This window comes from Scomber scombrus, chromosome 7, assembly GCF_963691925.1.
Source record: "Scomber scombrus chromosome 7, fScoSco1.1, whole genome shotgun sequence".
NCBI lineage: Eukaryota > Metazoa > Chordata > Actinopteri > Scombriformes > Scombridae > Scomber > Scomber scombrus.
The window spans coordinates 30,677,632-30,696,921 of NC_084976.1; the positions used below are offsets into that span (position 1 = coordinate 30,677,632).

The 19,290-nt window shown below is 40.2% G+C and overlaps 1 protein-coding gene across 1 annotated transcript in view; it reads right to left on the minus strand.

Annotated features, from left to right (window-relative positions):
- The window catches only part of si:dkey-22o22.2 (putative neural-cadherin 2), a 96,588-nt gene that overhangs the window by 50,701 nt on the left and 26,597 nt on the right, over window positions 1-19,290 (minus strand). The window contains 5 exon segments of the mRNA XM_062423195.1: window positions 992-1,057; window positions 1,060-1,083; window positions 1,086-1,254; window positions 10,982-11,149; window positions 16,796-16,968. Coding sequence (XP_062279179.1) covers window positions 992-1,057; window positions 1,060-1,083; window positions 1,086-1,254; window positions 10,982-11,149; window positions 16,796-16,968 — 600 coding nt within the window.

Here is a 19,290-nt window from a genome sequence, read left to right on the forward strand (position 1 = left end):
CCACAGTGATTTATAGACAGTTCAGAGCATAAAGAGATAAATAGAAGAATAATTTGAGGTTCATAGATCTTTAAAGAAAGTAGAAAGTAGTTCTCTATGTGTATTTTTTCTAGTCTATAAACAACAGTCAGGAGCCTAAATGAACATGAAGTGTGTTTATCTTGCTGTAATGATTCCTCCTGTTCATACTGAACATTAGAAGATCCTTCATAATGTTTACAATGGAAGTGATGGAGGACTAAATCCACAGTCCTCCTTCTGTGGAAAACATGGATTTAAAAGTTGATCTGAAGCTAATATGAAGCTTCAGTCGTCTGAATGAAGGAAAAGAAAGAAAGAAAGAAAAGAAAGAAGAAAGAAAAAGAAGGAAAAAGAGAAAGAAAGGACAAGAAGTAGGAGGAGGAAGATGAGGAAAGAAAGAAAGAAAGAAAGAAAGAAAGGAAAGAAAGAAAGAAGAAGAAAGAAAGGACAAGAAGTAGGAGGAGGAAGATGAGGAAAGAAAGAGAAAGAAAGAAAGAAAGAAAGAAAGAAAGAAAGAAAGAAAGAAAAGAAGGAAAAGAGAAAGAAAGGACAAGAAGTAGGAGGAGGAAGATGAGGAAAGAAAGAAAGAAAGAAAGAAAGAAAGGAGGAATATTAGGAAATAATGAAAAAGAAACAAACAAACAAAGAAGGAAAAAGAAAGAAAATGAAAGAACGGATGAAGGAAACAAACAAATAAAGAAGGAGGAAGGTGAGGAAAGAAAGAAGGAAAGAAAGAAAGGAGGAAGATGAGGAAAATAACAAACAAAAAAGAAAGAAAGAAAGTTGATCTGAAGCTAATATGAAGCTTCCGTCGTCTGAATGAGAGACAGAAAGAAAGAAAGAAAGAAAGAAAGTTGATCTGAAGCTAATATGAAGCTTCAGTCGTCTGAATGAGTGATGATTTAAGATAGAAGCTGTGAACATGTCCTTTAACATTTCCTGAGGACAGAAAGACAACTAAAATGTAAACTCTCGGTCGTCTCACCTGTCACGTTGACGTAGACGGTGGTGAAGGAGGCGAGCGGCACGGCGGCGAGTTCTGCACTCGCACCCTGAGCGTGAGAACAGCGTTGTCTCGTAGTCGAGGTTCTCGGCCACCAGGATGGAGGCAGAGCCGTCGGCGCGGTTCGGTTTGATGTAGAACCGAACCGGCATGTTGGTCTCCGGCACCTGACCGTCCTCCAGGTTATAGGTCACACGGGGGTCACCGAGCGGAGAGGTGGCCTTTATGGTCTGATGGAGAGAGAGAGAGAGAGAGAGAGAGAGAGAGAGAGAGAGAGAGAGAGAGAGAGAGAGAGGGAGAGGAGAGAGAGAGAGTGAGAGAGAGAGAGAGAGAGAGAGAGAGAGAGAGAGAGAGGACAGAGAGAGAGAGAGAGAGAGAGAGAGAGAGAGGGAGAGAGAGAGGGAGAGATGGAGGGAGAGAGAGAGAGAGAGAGAGAGAGAGAGAGAGAGAGAGACAGAGAGAGAGAGAGAGAGGAAGAGAGAGAGAGAAGAGAGAGAGAGAGAGGGATAGAGGGAGAGAGAGAGAGAGAGAGAGAGAGGGGGAGAGAGAGAGAGAGAGAGAGAGAGAGAGAGAGAGATGGAGGGAGAGAGAGAGAGATAGAGAGAGAGAGAGGGAGAGATGGAGAGAGAGAGAGAGAGAGAGAGAGTGAGAGAGAGAGAGAGAGAGAGAGAGAGAGAGAGAGAGAGAGAGAGAGAGAGAGGAAGAGGAGGTTAGATGTCATTTTCTTCATCCCACCGGCTGCGTAAACTGTTTATTTGTGTCCATGTGGTTTAGTTTAAATTTAAAGGGTTAAAATGTGAAAAATAAACGTATGAATAACTTGCACACATTCTTTTTTTGTGGACCCAGCATCAAATTTCTGCTTTTAATCCATTTAGAGAGAATATATTAGGAGGATTATGGCAAAAATGTCTAAGTGGTGTAACCATAAAAACTTTGTACCAAATAATTCAACTTGCTTAAAAACAGTAAATTGTCAATAAAACACCATATCAACTAGTTTGGCATGATCTTACATTATAACTTTATATTAAATAAAGGTAATGGAATACAATTGTTCTAAATATTACATTTACTCTGGTAACCATGGAGATCAGGAACCATTTACATGTTTTAATGAAGTCATTATTAGTATAAGTCCACTTAAATACACTGTAGGTGATAAAATATGTAATATTTATCATTCTTTTGTGGTTACACATGTTTCTTTCTTTCTTTCCTTCTTTCTTTCTCTCTCTCTCCTCTGACTTCTTGTTCTTTCTCCTCTTCCTCCTTTCTTTCTTTCTTTCTTTCTTTCTTTCTCTCTCCTCCTACTTTTTGTTCTTTCTTTCTTATTACATAAATACATAAAATATGTAATATGTATCATTATTTTGTGGTTACACCATTTGACCATTTTCAGGAGCATTCAGTCTTACTTTTGGTAAAAAAAAATGGTGCAAATGTCATTTCAAATGATATAAAACCAATACAAATACTAAATGTACATTTTAACAAACCTGATGCTTGCTTTTAAAACTAGTTTACCAACCCTTATTCATCACTGACCCCTATCCGTGTGTGTTCTTGAGCGTTTCTCTAAACTCTCTCAAGCGAAACCGACAGGAAATGGACACGGGGAAATAAATTGATGTCATGCACACCTGAATACAGCAGGACGAACCAGCCAATGAGATTTCACAGACAGGCTGACTTTTTTTTTTTATCAATGCAGAGTCAGATAGAAATGAACATGTGGTACAAACTCATATACATGCAAACTCCATCATCTCTGACCTGAGAAAACTTTTGGGCTAAATTTGGCATAATTGTGTGCATTTAAAAACTCATCAGAGCGATGTTAGTCTGTCCCCAAAAACAAGTAAAAGAAGCTTAACCCTCCTGTAGTCCTCGAGTCAAGGAAGGAAGGGAGGAAGAAGGAAGGAAAGGAGGGAAGAAAGGAAAGAAGGAAGGAAGGACGGAGGAAATAAGGAAAAGAAGGAAGGGGAGAGAGAGAAAGGAAAAGAGGAAGGAAGGAAAGAAGGATAGAGGAAAGAAGGACGGAAGGAAAGAAGGAAGGGGAGAGAGAGAAAGGAAAAGAGGAAGGAAGGAAAGAAGGATAGAGGAAAGAAGGAAGGAAGGAAAGGAAGGAAGGACGGAGGAAATAAGGAAAGAAGGAAGGGGAGAGAGAGAAAGGAAAAGAGGAAGGAAGGAAGGAAGGAAAGAAGGATAGAGGAAAGAAGGAAAGAAGGAAGGAAGGAAGGAAGGTAGGTGGAGGAAAGAAAGAGGGAGGGAGGAAGGAAGGAAGGGAGGAAGGAAAGAGAGGAAGGAAAGAAAGAGAAGGAAGGAGGGAGGGAGGACCAGACGGAAGGAAGGAATTATTCTTTCAGGATTAAAAAATATAATAATAATAATTTGTCTTGCAGCTTTGACTTCACTTTAAATTAAAGAAGCAGATATTTCTAACAGGTTTGTTCATCTTTTGTACCGATAATTTAACCAGGAGAGATTAATGTTGATCTAAACTGTAGGAGAGAACTGAGAGTCACTTCTTTTCTTTGGAGAATTGGGACACATTATTGGGAATTAAAAGTGTCTTGAATAACTTCCCATTTTGCAGATCTGTGTGACTCATAAATTTGGACAAATCTGATGCAGCAGAGCAAATAACAGAACAGTGCTGCCATCTCCTCCAGGTGCATCTATTCAAATGCTGCTGAAGTGAGTCTGGATTTTTTAATTCAGGCTTTGGAGAATGTAAACAGGAATCATCGATCTGATTGATTACCACACACACACACACACACACACACACACACACACACACACACACACACACACACACACACACACACACACAGAGGATAAACACTGGCTCCTCTGAGTTTATAGACACGATTTATCTCCACTTCTGAAACAATAACTCCCCGCTCCTCCCTTTATAATCCAGCGCAGAGTCAAAGACGTCATGTGATCACGCGGCCGTTCGTCTTCGGAGCGGCTTCAACGGCTCCAACGGACAAAAACATGACACAGTGAAATGCACAGCTGCTTCTCCAAGAATGCGACATTTCAACGGCCGGCGGTTGCAGCAGCTCGGTCCTTCTATGGACACGAAGCAGCTGAACGTCTGCTGCCATCGCCTAAAAAGGGTTTAGTCTCTGCTTTGTTGATGATGGTTTTTATGTGTGTGTGTGTGTGTGTGTGTGTGTGTGTGTGTGAATGTGAGAGAAAATATGTGTTAAGATGTGTGTGTTGTGTGTGTTGTGTGTTGGGATGTTGTTCTGACCTGCACATCCACCAGCAGAGCTTTTAAGACTCGAGTTATATTCTCTGACACACACACACACACACACACACAGTCCTGTTTTCATCACTTTAGAGGACACTGCATTGATTCACATTCATTTCCTAGAGACTCATCCTAATCTTGCCTAACTATAATCTTAAATAACCCCAAGCTAACCTTAAATTTAAGTCTTCAAGCTAAAATAAATGATTTATATTAAAGGGACTTGGGTTGTTGTTGTTTTTTAACGCCAATAAAGGAGGCGAGTCCCCACAAGTTGAGGAATACCTGTTTCACACATACACACACTGTCCTGTTTTCATCACTTTAGAGGACACTACATTGACTCACATTCATTTCCTAGAGAATAAAACTCTCCTAACCTTAACCTTAAAATAACCCTAGACTAAATTAAATTTAAGTCTTCAAGCTAAACATTAATGATTTACATTAAAGGGGACTTTTTTTTTACCCCAATAAAAGAGGCGGGTCCCCATAACGTAGGAATACCTGTATCACACACACACATACAGTCCCACTCACATTCATTTCCTAGAGACTCATCCTAATCTTTCCTAACTCTAACCTTAACTTTAAACCAAGTCTTCAAGCTATAATTAATGATTTACATTAAAGGGAATAGCTGTTGTTTTTTACCCCAATAAAGGAGGCGAGTCCCCATAACGTAGGAATACCTGTATGACACATTCACACCTCACACATACAGTCCCACTCACATTCATTTCCTACAGACTCATCCTTATCTTTCCTAACCCTGACCTTAACTTTAAACCAAGTCTTCAAGCTATAATTAATGATTTACATTAAAGGGGACTTCCTTTTTTTAACCCAATAAAGGAGGCGAGTCCCCATAACGTAGGAATACCTGTACCACACACACAGTCCTGTTTACATCACTTTAGAGGACATTACATTGACTCACATTCTGTTCTTTTTGGCCACAACGTGTGTTAATTTTCTTTTTAATTACAGTTTAAATGTTTCATATATTAAAAAGCTGTTGTTTTCTGACAGTTATCTGTGTGTTTAAAGTTGCTGCAGTATTAATAATTATAAATAATAATAGTTTATTTTATTAAAACCTATTTATAAATCATATCTCCCCTGACTCTCTTCTAACAATCCATCCTCCTCTTTCTAAAACAAACCAGCTCTGATCTCTCTGCGCCCAACGACGCTGCAGGTCAAAATAATTCACCTTCACAGCAACTTCAAACCATCCTCGTTGCTTCTGCCGCAAGTGAAAATGTTTCCTCAGAGCGACGCGGAGGAACGCTGAGTGAGAAACGCTGTCCGACACTTCAAAACACAGAAAACCTCTCAGCCTCCTCTCTCTCTCTCTCTCTCCCTCTCTCTGTCTCTGTCGCTCTCTCTCTGTCTCTCTCTCTTTCAAATCACTTCCATTTCAATGTGTCATTAAATTACAGTTACTGATGAAAATGTTGATGATTACAAAGGAGGTTACATCTGAAGTCAGATCTTATGTGTTAGAACTAATGAATACATTTTCAAATGAGAGATAAATGTTGCTTTATAAGAAATGATCTCCCTTATAAATCATGTCAGTATCCATGAAAAACAGCTGGACTTAGATTCTGGTGCTTAATGGGAACATTTACCCTAACAGCTGATCTTAGTTAGTTAGTTAGGGAGGAAGGAAGGAAGGAAGGAATGAAGGAAGGAAGGACAGATGGATGGAGGGAAGGAAGGAAGGAAGGACAGATGGAGGGAAGGAAGGAAGGACGGACAGAAGGAAGGAAGGAAAGAAGGAAGGAAGGAAGGAAGGAAGGAAGGACAGATGGAGGGAAGGAAGGAAGGACGGACAGAAGGAAGGAAGGAAGGAAGGAAGGAAGGACAGATGGAGGGAAGGAAGGAAGGACGGACAGAAGGAAGGAAGGAAAGAAGGAAGGAAGGAAGGAAGGAAGGAAGGACAGATGGAGGGAACATTTACCCTAACAGCTGAAAACATTGATTAGAAAATTAGAAAAGTCTTTAAAAAGTAATAAGTTACATTATTTTGAAGAAGTAATTGAAATAGTTACATTACTTATTATGAGAGTATTATTAGAGTAACTAGTAATCTGTAACCTTCCTAACTATGTTTATATAATGTATGATAAACTGTAAACTAGATCAGTGAAATGTGTAAAAATGTAAAAATTAGCTCATATTTTCTTTAGTAATAAGTTAAAAATGACATTTAAAGCTAATTTAAATCATCAGTAGCCGTCCAGTTTCCAGGTGAGGAGTCATGTCAGGACACGCTGCGGCTCCTCAGGGAGCAGAGCAAGGATCTACCCCCCCAACCTTCAACCCACCCAACCCCCCTCAACCCCCCGCGGGCCGAGGCAGCCGAGCGTTCAGTATCAGCGCTAATGAGAAATCATCTCATTAGACATCGGCACAGTGTGCTGAAGCTAAGCTGATCATCAGTGTCTCGCCATCTTCTCCCACACACAGATTAACGCCTGTGGAGATATCGCAGCAGATCGCTCTCAGCCGGTGCAGCTGGTGCCGAGCGAGCTGCAGCCGGCTGGAGAACACATCATCCTGGCAGCTACATGCTAGCAGCTAACCGTCTGCTGGTGCCGAGCGAGCTGCAGCCGGCTAGAGAACACATCGTCCTGGCAGCTACATGCTAGCAGCTAACCGTCTGCTGGTGCAGAGCGAGCTGCAACCGGCTGGAGAACACATCGTCCTGCAGCTACATGCTAGCAGCTAACCGTCTGCTGGTGCAGATCGAGCTGCAGCCGGCTGGAGAACACATCGTCCTGGCAGCTACATGCTAGCAGCTAACCGTCTGCTGGTGCAGAGCGAGCTGCAGCCGGCTGGAGAACACATCGTCCTGGCAGCTACATGCTAGCAGCTAACCGTCTGCTGGTGCCGAGCGAGCTGCAGCCGGCTGGAGAACACATCGTCCTGGCAGCTACATGCTAGCAGCTAACCGTCTGCTGGTGCCGAGCGAGCTGCACCCGGCTGGAGAACACATCTTCCTGGCAGCTACATGCTAGCAGCTAACCGTCTGCTGAGGAGCGGGTCAGGACGGTTAGACACAAAGAGAAGAGCTGGTTCTGATAGTGAGGATTCTTTAAAGCAGGGTTATCAAACTTTTTGGGGGCCAGGGAAGAAAATTAGTTCACGCAGGTTAGAATTTGAGTATTTTCTGAGTGAAAATAAGTGAATAGCGGTTCACTACAATTGTCACATTTTGCAAAGTTATCCAGTGGGCCGGTTCTGGAGGAAAATAAGGAAGGAAGGAAGGACGGAAAGAAGGAAGGAAAGAGAGATGGAAGAAAGAAAGAAAGAAAGAAAGAGAGGACAGACGAATGGAAGGAAGGAAGGAAAGAAGGAAGGAAGGAAGGTAGGAAGGAAGGGAAGAGAGATGGAAGAAAGGGAACAAGGAAGGAAGGAAAGAAGGAAGGAAAGGACGGAGGAAGAAAGTAAGGAAGAAAGGAATTAAGGAAGGACGGAAGGAAGGAAAGAGAGATGGAAGAAAGGGCGGGAGGAAGGAAGGAAGGAAGGAAGGACGAAAGGAATTAAGGAAGGACGGAAGGAAGGAAAGAGAGATGGAAGAAAGGGCGGGAGGAAGGAAGGAAGGAAGGAAGGACGGAAGGAAGGAAGGAAGGAAGGAAGGAAGGAAGGACGGAAGGAAGGAAAGAAGGAAGGAAGAAAGTAAGAAAGAGAGGAAGGAAAGACACCCTTGCTTTAGACCAAAACGTGCATGTTTGGTGTCTTCACTATGAACTCTGATGAACTGCAGACTAAAGTGGCTTCATGCTCTCAGACTAAATAAACTGTTATTTATTGGTCTGGTGATTCTCTCTCTCTTTTTTTTTTTATTTGATATTTTGAGCAAAAACTTTTTCAACCGGAGCTCCAAAATCTGACGAGCAGCAAAAAACATGAACAGGAAGGAGGAAGCAAACAGGAGGAAAATCAGCTGATGATGATGATGACGATGACACACACACACACACACACACACACACACACACACACACACACACAGCAGCGTCTCCTTCTACCTCGTTAACAATGTAATTAACAGACCTTATTAACGCGGCTATATTTAAAACAACAGTTCCTCCTCGGTGCAATTAACACAGTGGAGGAGAGGAAGGAAGGAGGAAGAGGAGGAGGAGGAAGAGGAGGAGGAGGAGGAAGAGGAAGGATAAGCTTCTGCTATGAATAATTTGTTGGTGTCATCAGGTCTGGTTATTTTTGATATCAGTATATCTAACTACTAATGGACTGATGATTGAGAGTCACAGAGTATAAATATCTCTGTATATGGACAGATGAATAACTTTATACATATTGATAACATTATGATTCCACATAGATAATCTAATGTGGTTCATTTAAGCAGATGTTAAAGCAGCAATCACAGTCGGGTGAGGACCAAAACAAACCAGACTGAGATGTTAAAGAAGTGTCGTTTTCGATTCCTTAAAGTAGAGGTGTCAAACTCATCTTCATTCAAGGGAAACAAACAGAGCAATATGATCTTGTGAGGGCCGCATCATTAAAAAGATGGATGGAAGGAATATAAGACAGGAAGGAAAGATGGAAGAAAGGGAGGGAGGAAGGAAGGAAGAAAGGGAGGAAGGAAGGAAAGAGATGGAAGAAAGTCAGAAAGAGAGGACAGACGAACGGAAGGAAGGAAGGAAGGAAGGAAGGAAGGAGAAATGGAAGAAAGGGAGGGAGGAAGAAAGTAAGAAAGAGAAGACAGACGAACGGAAGGAAGGAAGGACGGAAGGAAGGAAGGAAGGAAGGAAAGAAGGAAAGAAGGAAGGAAGGAAAAAGAGATGGAAGAAAGGGAGGGAGGAAGAAAGTAAGAAAGACAGGAAGGAAAGAAGGAATGAAAGAAGGAAGGATTTGACAGAAGGAAAGAAGGAAAAGAAGACAGGAAGGATTGGACAACTCCTCCCTTCAGCTTCACAGTGATGTTTAATACAGCGATTACGTGATTGAGGTAAACAGTTTAGTTGTGTGCGACCGCTGATACTCGTGATGGTAAATCGAAATACTTGAAGCCACAATCTCTCTCCTCTTTCTTCCTATTCCTCCTCCTCCTCCTCCTCCCTCCCATCTCTCCATCACACACTCTCCTGTCAGGTTAAACACAGTAATTAAGCATCTGTTTTTCTGAGGTGACGAGGTTGCATTGTGAGGCTCCGACAGCAGGTGTAATTACCTCTCTCTCCTGTCAATCATCTCTGACAGACGGAGCTGTGGGGGCAGGACAACCTCCAATCATCATCATCATCACTAGCAACATCATCATCATCACCAACATCATCATCATCACTAACAGTCTTTTCAGACATGATGTGAGGTCGAAAAGCAAGAAGAAGAAGTGGAGGAGGAGATTATATATATAGCACAGGTACACACATTTAAACACACACGAGCTTACACAGGATTACACACACACACACACACACACACACACACACACACACACACACACACACACACGCCCTACAACTGTTTGAAAACTGACTAACCTCCATGAAATCGAGCAGCTGGAGGGTAAAAACTCCTCCACCTTCTAAACCAGCGACTCAGGAAAAGAGAGCAAATTAGGATGGAGGGATCAAAAGAGGGGAGGAAAGGAAAAAAAAACACCGGAGGTAAACAGGCAGGCCGTGTGTGTGTGTGTGTGTGTGTGTGTCAGGTGAGACAGACTCGGGGCAGGTTTGTTGTTTGCTCGGCAGAAAATGTTTGGGAGCGCTCGGCTAAACGTGCTGACACAGAAAGACAGAGAGAGAGAGAGAAGAGGGATGGATGGATGAAGGGATCGAGGGATGAAGAACAGGAAGAAAGCCTCCTCAGGGTTCTCCACACAGATGTGAAGCAGGATGAAAACCAAAGAGAAGTCTTTCACTCCTGCAGGAGGAAGACGGCTGTTTAAACATTTCTTTTCTTTCCTTTCTTTTAACACGCGTCACATTTGTCAGTTTTTTGTTCTTTCAGTGTTTTCTGTGTGTGTGTGTGTGTGTGTGTGTGTGTGTGTGTGTGTGTGGAAAGGAAGAAGACGATCCTCCCAGGAAAACATCCCAAAGATACCCAGTTGGACTGTTAATCCTCACACATCTGTCTGTTTGACGATGTTCTTCTAATAATAAAACGTAGATTTTAAAGCGACACAGAGATGAAGTGAGTTTGAAATCCAGAATCTGAAGCTTTTCCATTATCTCATTTCTAGGATTCTGAGGTTCTGAGTGTTTTTCATGCACACATTCCTCTAGACTTTGCTAGATATTGGCTTTTCTGCCGATATCCCATATTCCAATATTGTCCAACTCTTAATTTCTGATTCCGATATTTGCAGGCTTTTTACACCAAAACTATTAAGTAACAACATAACATATCTCTTATTGTGGAATGAACACATTATGCCTAATTTTATTGTGATGCCCCACTGGATGCATAAATAAATGCAACATGGCTTTCCACATGTAAACACTGTCTGTGCAAAATAAGAGTAGAATAACAACTTCAGCTTAAATTATGGGAAAAAAGTGCCAATATGGCACTGCCATATTTATTATGCTGCTTTGCAGTCATTGCAAATTGCAGATTTAATATACATAGGACACAATTGGAAATAGTTCCATAGGAGGGCCGATATTATTGGACTAAAAGTCCGATCAATAACTCACCACTATTTTGGCATCTCGGACGGTGTTTTCGGGCACGGTGACCCAGTACTCGGACTGCTCCCATTGCGGCGGCTGGTTGTGGACATTGGTGATGATGACGGTTAACTCCACCGAGCTGCTGCGGTTCCCTCCGTCGGACGCCACGATCTGCTGGTTGATCCTGGACGTCTGCAGGAGAGGAAACCACTCTATTAACATCATCTTTTCTTAATCCTAAATTAATGATCTTATTATTATTTAATCATCTCGTGTCTTCAAAATCAAATGTTATTGATCAAGCGGCTGTTTGACAGATGTGAGAGAGGCCACTTGTACAATAAATAAATATCAGAGCAGATAGAAAAAGAAATCGGTTTGTTCGGAGAAAGCAAATAAAGAAGGCGAGTCGGGTGTGAATCTGACTCTGCTAAATTATTGATGGGAGTGTCATCGAACATCGAACACATCAATGGTGGTTAAAAAAAACCCCCAGAGAAGAACAGAAGAAGAGATCAAAAGGCATCACTCATAACCGACGTTTAACAGACGACTCAGAGACACAAGATATGATGATCATTAAATGTTTAAAACAGTCGGTTTGATGTGGAGACAGATTCACCCTGTTACCTTATGACCTGAGACAGTGTTGTTATTTACTGTCTGAATATAACTCAGACGCTTCATCAGCTGATTTATCAACAAATCATCAATGTGAGTACCAAAATAATGCACATGTATATTTATTTAGTGCATATTATCCTGTGTGTTGTAAAAGTAAGCAGTATCTCCAGCCCTGTCTCCTAGAAATTACATTCATAAACATAACTGATACCTGGATTATGATTAAGGTAATTTTCACATTTTTCACATGTTCGGTTGACCTGCTGCGGACCATCAGAATCTCATTTCTTTAGTTTCTTCTCAGGAAACTTCAGATTTTAGTTACTTATTGGGAGAATCAGTGGACGAGTTTCTACTTTGTTGTGTTTCAATCTTACAACTTCACACTGATAATACAGGCTGACACAGATTTAGACCCAACATCCTATTAAAGGCAGCTCGCACAATGTGACAAAATGCAATAAACTTACTGTAAAGTCTAACGCAGTGTTGTCAAACATAAGGCCTACGGGCCAGAAATAGGGCTGGGCAATATGGCCAGAACCAAATCTCACTATATTTTTAACCAAATACCTTGATATCGATATTTTGACATATTGTAGGAATGACTAAAATATTTACACAATGAGATTTTTCATCAGTAATGAGGATATAATGACTAAGTGGATAAAGGCAGATAATAGAACAGCCTGTTAAGCTCAGAAAATCACATTATTACTGTAATACAGCCTTTAAAAAGCAGGAAAAGACACTTATTCCATATCATGCTATCACGATATTCAAAATCTAAGACGATATCTATAAAATATCACGATATAGATATAATATCGGTTTATTGCCCAGGCCTAGCCAGAACCCACCAAGGGGTCTGTGGCAGTTTCCCCTGCTACTGGTAATACATCACACCATCATTCATTACACAGACCACATGTTAGCCAGGTAGCATGCTATTGTTAGTTTGGTGGGTGCACACACTGAACTACATTTAACATCCCAGTTAAGTTTCCTGTGCTATTTATTCCCATAAAGTTTTCCAGAATCACACACAAACACATTTATTGTTTTGGGTATCTCTTTATTATTTGAGGTTTGAAAATCATGAGTTTGTATCTAATTATGTTGTTTTTTTTTCTTACCACAGTATTTCCTGGTGCTGGGCAGTGACAAAGGACCCGAGCTTTGTTTCAGGCTGTCTTTTATAGTGCCTGAGTAACCCGTAGGGAGCACGCTCAGTCCATCTTACTGGACCATACCAATGCCTGAGTAACCTGTAAGGAGCATGCTCAGTCCATCTTACTGGACCATACCAATGCCTGAGTAACCTGTAGGGAGCATGCTCAGTCCATCTTACTGGACCATACCAACTGGGGGGTTGAAATGGGTTTGTGGATTCATTTCTGGATTGAGGCCTTGTGTGAATGCTTTGATGACTGCCTTTATGTGTGGTAAATAAGTGTAAATAGATTTGGTAATGATTTCAGATGTAGAAATTGACCTGTGGGGTTAAGTGATTACTTAATTTATTCCAATGAAAGGTGGTATGGTCCAGTAGGAGGGGCTAAGTCTTTAAATGGACAGGTTTTACATGGCCAAGGCAGTCAGAGAAGGGGTGTGGTGCTGTGTAGACCCAATGGTGGTTTTTGGTCAGTTTTTTTATATATATATATATATTTTTTTTTCTGCTGCATTTATGCGGAATGTTTGCTCACATTTCCATGAACTGTTTTTAAAGGGCAATAAATCACTTTTGCATCAAATGGACTTGCAACCTTTTTTCGGCATTTTAAGGTTAGACTACACTTTTTCTAGTAAGCCTTCCGGCACACTACCCTCACTCTAGGTCGGAGTGTGACAGGGTCCAATCTGGCCTTTGAAAAGTATGAAAATTGCAGAAAAGTCATTCTAATTTTTCAATAAAAATGCTATTTTCACTCATTTTCAGTCACTATTCACAGTCAAGGCTTCTGATCTGACTGTGGACATCCAGCTTTAAATAATTGACTTGTAATGTGATTCACATTTAACCTTCATGTCGCCCTCCCGGGTCAAATTGACCCCTTCTGTTTTGACTGTTCCTTCTTTCCTCCCTCCTTCTCTTTCTTTTCTCCCCCCTCCCTTCTTTCTTTCCTCTGTCTTTCTTTCATTCCTTCCTCCCTCCCTCTTTTCCTTTCTCCCTCCCTTCCTTCTCTTTCTTCCCTCCCTTCCTTTTCTCCTTTCCTTCCTTCTTCCTTCCTTCCTTCCTTCCATGACTCGAACACAACATGAGGGTTAAAGGACACATTCTTCCTTGGTGGGTTTGGACACATTTTATCAGTATTTCGTAGCAAGTTACCCCTAGATGGTTTATTTTTATTATCGCTCCACAATACAAATATCACAATACTTGTGTCACAATATAATATTATTGTGATTTTAAATATATTACGATATGCTGCGATATATTGAAATTACCTTTTTTCACCTGCAAATTATGTCCCCAAAGGAAAAAAACCTTATATTTTAATTTGCAATTTCTATAATAAAATAATCGATACTTGGCGCCTGTGTATCGAAACAATATTGTCATGCAAAATATCGTAATACTATGCTGTATCGCCTTTTTCCCCCCCAACCCTATTTATTATAGTAAAGTTATAATATTTATTATATTATTTATAGAGGTTATAATGCATTGGTCCTACTGGTCCAGCCCCCTTGAGATCAAATTGGGCTTCATGTGGCCCCTGAACTTTTAATCACATCTCCCTCCTTCTATCTCTCAACTCTAAAGCAGCAGCCAGTCTTTCTTTATGTTCCTTCATTCTTTTTCTCTACAGCGCTGTCTCTTCATTTTGATTACTTGTAAATACACAGATGAGAAGAGACAAGAGCGACTTTAGGGCGGAAAAAAATGAATTATTTGGCAGAAACTTTAACATGAAGCCATAAAAGCCCGGAGCTACAAATGTACATATAATCTAGAGAAAAAAAACAGAACATAAACATTGGATGTGGATCTGAACAAAACATGCAAAGCTTCCCTACAGCCACACACACAAACACACACACACACACACACACACACACACACACACACACACACACACACACCCTCTCAATGGATGCATACCAATCATGTTAGCGGTTATTAAACAGCACAGCTCTCTGCCTCCATGTATATTTATATACAAAGATTTTTATCAGGGGAGCAACAGGAACTGATAGAAGCATGAATATATTACTTGTAGATTCGTGCTCATGTTTTCTATATTTGTGAGGACCATAAACTGAGAATGTGAACAACTTTGGAGTGGAAGTAGGTTTTTTTGGAAAGTGTTCAAGATGTGAAGACGAAAATGTTTTGAGAAATAAAAAGATTTTGGAGAGACTCTGGAAAGTGTTCTGCAGAAGTGAAGATATTTTGAGACAAAGACTTCTGGACACTGAGGATGGTTTTTGGAAAGTCAGCACACTGACATATAAGGACATTTTCTAAAAGTGAGGACATTTCCAGAAAGTGGGTTCAGTTTTTTAGAAGTGCAGATAACTTTTGGGAGTCAGGATATTTTTAAGAAAGTGATGAAATGTTTGGGACACTTTTTAAAAAAAAATTCTAAAGTGGGACATTTTTTGGAAAGTGGGCTCATTATGGTCCTCACTTTGTCCAGAAACCTGTTGGAGGGTTAAGACATGGTTTTTAAGATAAAGGCTAGATGTATTGTTTTGAGAAGAGTTAAAAGGACCCCTGACTAGTTGCAGGTGATGGATGTTTTGCAAAAGTGACGGCCGTTTGGGGACAATTTTGAAAAGTGAGAATATTTTGAATCAAAGAAAGACACTTTTGAAAAGTCAGGACACTTAACAATTTTAAAAGTGAGGACATTTCCTGAAAGTGGGTCCAGTTTTTTTTAGAAGTGCAGATAACTTTTGGGAGTGAAGAAACCTTTATAAAGTGATGACATGTTTGGAAAAGTGACAGCAGGTTTGAAAAGGAAAATATTTTAGGAGGACTTTTTTGCGGTCCTCACTTCTTCCAAAGACCTGTTTGAGGGTTAAGACATGGCTTTAAGGTTAAGGCTAGATTTAGGTTATGAGAAGAGTTAAAAGGACTCCTGACGAGCTGAAGGTGAAGACTGTTTTACACTTTAAAAGTGAAGATATTTCCTGAAAGTGGGTCCAAGTTTTTTAGAAGTGTAGATCATTTTAGGGAGTGAGGATATTTTTAGAAAGTGATGAAATGGTTGGAGCATTTTTTGGAGGACACTTTTAAAAAACTTTTTATTTTTCCAAAGTAGGACATTTTTGGAAAGTGGGCCCATTGTGGTCCTCACTTTGTAAATTGTCCATTTAGGTTTTAAAAGGAGTTTTAAAAAAGACCCTCGACTAGATGAAGGTGAGGACTGTTTTGCATAAGTGACGGCAGTTTGGGGACAATTTTGAAAAGTGAGGATATTTTGAGACGAAGAACGACACTTTTGGAAACTGAGGACATTTTTGGAAAGGACACTTTAATCTTGAGGACATTTTTTATGGTCCTCACTTCTTCCAAGGACCTGTTTGAGGGTTAGGGACAGTTTTGGAAAGTCCGGACACTTTAAAAGTGAGGACATTTCTTGAAAGTGGGTCCAGTTTTTTTAGAAGTGCAGATAAGTTTTGAGAGTAAAGAAACCTTTATAAAGTGACAGCAGGTTTTTTTTTGGAGGACACTTTTTAAAACTTTTTTATTTTTCCAAAGTAGGACATTTTTGGAAAGTGGGCCCATTGTGGTCCTCACATTGTCCATTGTCCATTTAGGTTATAAAAGGAGTTTAAAAAAAGACTCCTGACTAGTTGAAAGTGATGACTGTTTTGCATAAGTGACGGCCGTGTTTGGAAACTTTTAAAAGGGAGGACAGCAGTGCAGATCATTTTTGGGAGTGAGGATATTTTTTTGAAAGTGACAACAGTTTAGAAAAGCAACATTTTTTAGGAGGACTTTTTTTTTATGGTCCTCACTTCCAAAGACCTGTTTGAGGGTTAAGACATGGCTTTAAGGTTAAGGCTAGATTTAGGTTTTGAGAAGGGTTAAAATGACTCCCGACTAGTTGTTGCAATCATAACAGCTGACAGGGATCCAAAACAAGGCTCACACCTGGACTCCCTGCAGGACTCAGGTGTGAAGGAGTTACTCTCAGGACTTAATTAAGTCCTGTTTTTGGTTGTGAGGCGGCTGCTGTTGCCGTGTGTGTTTCTGACCTGTGAGATCGGGTGGTTGACATAAATCCAACCAGTGCTGGGGTTGATGTGCAGGTAAGCCGGCTTCTGATTGGACAGTGAGTAGGCGATGGCAGAGTTGCTCCCCTGGTCGTCGTCGTGCGCTGCCGCTCGCAAGAAACTGGTTCCCACCGGAGTGTCCTCACGCAAGAAGTCTGGGAGGGAAGAAAGACAAACTATCAGGTACTGCTGCTGCTGTTATTGGTACTACAGTAAAACTACTATTCCTCCTGCTGCTGCCAAGGCTGGATTATAATAAAATATATATATTTCAAATATTATTAAGCTCCAGACATACTGTGTCTCAACTGGTATGTGCAAGTTTACTGAAAATTAGGGAGTATCCACCACTTAAAAACGGCATTAGCTGACATGATAAGAACCCTAATTTAATATCTGATATTGAGAAATGTCCAGAAGAACGACTCTGCGTCAAAACATACTCATTACATTACTTGCAGGGCATTGCATGTCAATCCTCATGAGGAGCTGAGCCTCCCTAAAGGTCTGATCCAAGTATCGCTCCTGCTTCTATAACTGGTATTACTGGATCTGTCACAACAGATAAAGCTGCTACTGCTGCTGTTGTAGCTGCCTAATTATTTATTTACTACTTTAATTGCTGCAAAAACTACTGACACTGTTACTAATGATGGTCCAATTACTATAGATATTAAAATAAGTACTGTTACGGCTGCTATCGCTACAGGTACTACTATTTCTATTAAAACTCTTGCTACAGTAGAGATAACGCTAATATAACTATTTTATTAACACTACTAACTGCTGCTAAATAAATAATAAACAGCAGCTGTATTTGACTCATCAGTAGTGTGATATTGTATTGGATCTTCTCTCCGCGCGTATTCTGACTTTCATTAGAGCCGACTGAACACAATATAACATCATGTTCTGTGATGGTAAGCAGATATTATAATAATGGGAACGCAGCGTTGTGTTGTGTCAGCAGCAGCAGCGTGGTGTCACCTCGTTTTGTCATTTCTGGGTCTCACTCTGCAAAGTCAACGGAGATGCATTTTTAAAAAATTTGTGAATATGACCTCCAATGTTGCTGACTGCTGGACGTGATGTCAGCGCTGATCAACAAAAACAATGAGCGGAGAAAGAGAGAGAGAGAAAGAGAGAGAGAGAGAAAGAGAGAGAGAGAGAGAGAGAGAATAGTGCATTTCAAGCATTACGTCAATAATGATAATAACCTCCTTTTTTTTGACATTTGTGGGTTTTCACTGGATTTATTTCACCTGAATAATCACATCAGATCCTGCTGAGTCTGATGTGAGTTGGAGAGACAACCCAACAAACCAGATGAAACACAACCTTCTTTTTAGTTTAGTTTCTTCTTTTTTTCTCCCTTTTATGAACCCGACCAAACAACCACAGGAGGGGCAAATATTAATTTAGTATATCCTGTAATTTAGGATCATTGTGCATGTTGTTCTTTGTATATATATATATATATATATATATATATATATATATATATATATATATATATATATATATATGTGTATATATATTTTTACAACCTGATCTCACAGAAATACATGACAGGGGCACGACCCCTGTTAACACTGAATTCTGTGGTGGCGACACGCAATATGTCAAATTTACGTGTCCCCATCACGGAAACAATACCAGTGTAAAATCAATGGGAAACCTCTTTCGTGGTGGACACACGGATTCCCCGGTTCATTCTAATAACAGCCTATAAAACTATTGATTATATTATTATTCATGTGGTAAAATGCTAAAAGAGGACAGTACTTCCCTTGTTAATAACGTAAAGGTAAAGTCCGACACATTACATCATTACACCAAAATGACAGTTATATCATACACAACCTGTTTTTTAGACAACAAAAAATCGTATTTAATGCACTATAATAAATTAAGTTAAATGACTATTAAAAATAACGATTAAATAAAAGATTTATAGATTTGAAAACAGTATTAATTACCGCCCACTACGTGACGTTGTTGAAGCGGGGAATCCGTGTGTCCACCATGAAAGGATTCCCATTGATTTTACATTGGTGTTGTTTTCCGTGATGGGGACACGTAAATTTGACACATTACGTGTCCCCATCACGAAATTCAGTCTTAAGAAGTCGTGCCCCCGTCACGTATTTCTGAGAGATCAGGCTCTATTTTTAATATACGTGTTCAGCATTAAAAAGTTGTGTATTTCACTTGATTGTAAATGTGTTTTGATTTGCTTATGTGGTTTGTTTTGTTGTTTTAAACTAAAATTGGATTATTATTTTAGGATAATTGAAGAAAAGGTCAAATGTAACTGTTAAGTCTTCAATGTTTTAACTTTTGGTACTAAAATGTAAAAATAGAAGTTTAGTCAAAATCAAACCTCAATACAACACTCACACTGGTAGTTGTAGTGATACTGCAGTATTTACAATAGTATTTGCAGTAGTATTTGTAGTAGTATTAGCAATAGTATT